Consider the following 589-nt stretch of genomic DNA (forward strand, 5'->3'; position numbering starts at 1 on the left):
ATGATAGTGTCCACCCCTGTTCATCCCCAAGCTAATGGTCAAGCGAAGTCCAAAAACAAAATCATAATTAACAACTTGAAGAAAAGGCTGGACAAAAAGAAGGGAAGATGGGCAGAAGAACTTCCTTTCGTTTTATGGGCGGATAGAACCACTTCTAAAGTGGCCACAGGTCAGACCCCCTATTCTTTGGTGTTTAAGATAGAAGCAGTAATCCCTACTGAAGTAGAAATCACGACAGCAAGATACTCGGTGCAAGACCAAGCAAATAACGACATGATCCTAGCACAGGATATTCATACTATTGACAAGCTTAGGGATCTTGCCAAAATACGCATTGCTGCTCATCAACAAAGATTCACCAAGGCTTAAAATAGGAGTATAAGGGTCAGAAGGTTTCAAATAGGAGATTTGGTATTAAGGAAAACATTCCAAAACACCAAGGATCCTAGTGCAGGAAAATTGGCTCCCAAATGGGAAGGACCATATCTTATAGATTCTGAAGTAGGAAAAGGAGCATATTGGCTAGAAACACTCGAATGAGACTTTTTGCCAAGATCTTGGAATGTTATACGCCTCAAAACATACTACA

The 589-nt window shown here is 40.6% G+C and overlaps 1 protein-coding gene across 1 annotated transcript; it reads left to right on the forward strand.

Annotated features, from left to right (window-relative positions):
• Nucleotides 1-369, forward strand: LOC145009774 (uncharacterized). The gene has a single exon (XM_078968407.1). It carries the CDS (start codon nucleotides 1-3, stop codon nucleotides 367-369), a length of 369 nt encoding a protein of 122 aa, XP_078824533.1.
• The last annotated feature ends 220 nt before the right edge of the window (nucleotides 370-589 follow it).

The sequence above is a fragment of the Lactuca saligna genome, chromosome 8 (assembly GCF_052625555.1).
Source record: "Lactuca saligna cultivar CGN05327 chromosome 8, ASM5262555v1, whole genome shotgun sequence".
NCBI classification, from domain to species: Eukaryota; Viridiplantae; Streptophyta; class Magnoliopsida; order Asterales; family Asteraceae; genus Lactuca; species Lactuca saligna.

Bases quoted from the DNA above. Each gene is read 5' to 3' on its own strand.
- LOC145009774 (XM_078968407.1), top strand. From the start codon at position 1: ATGATAGTGTCCACCCCTGTTCATCCCCAAGCTAATGGTCAAGCGAAG.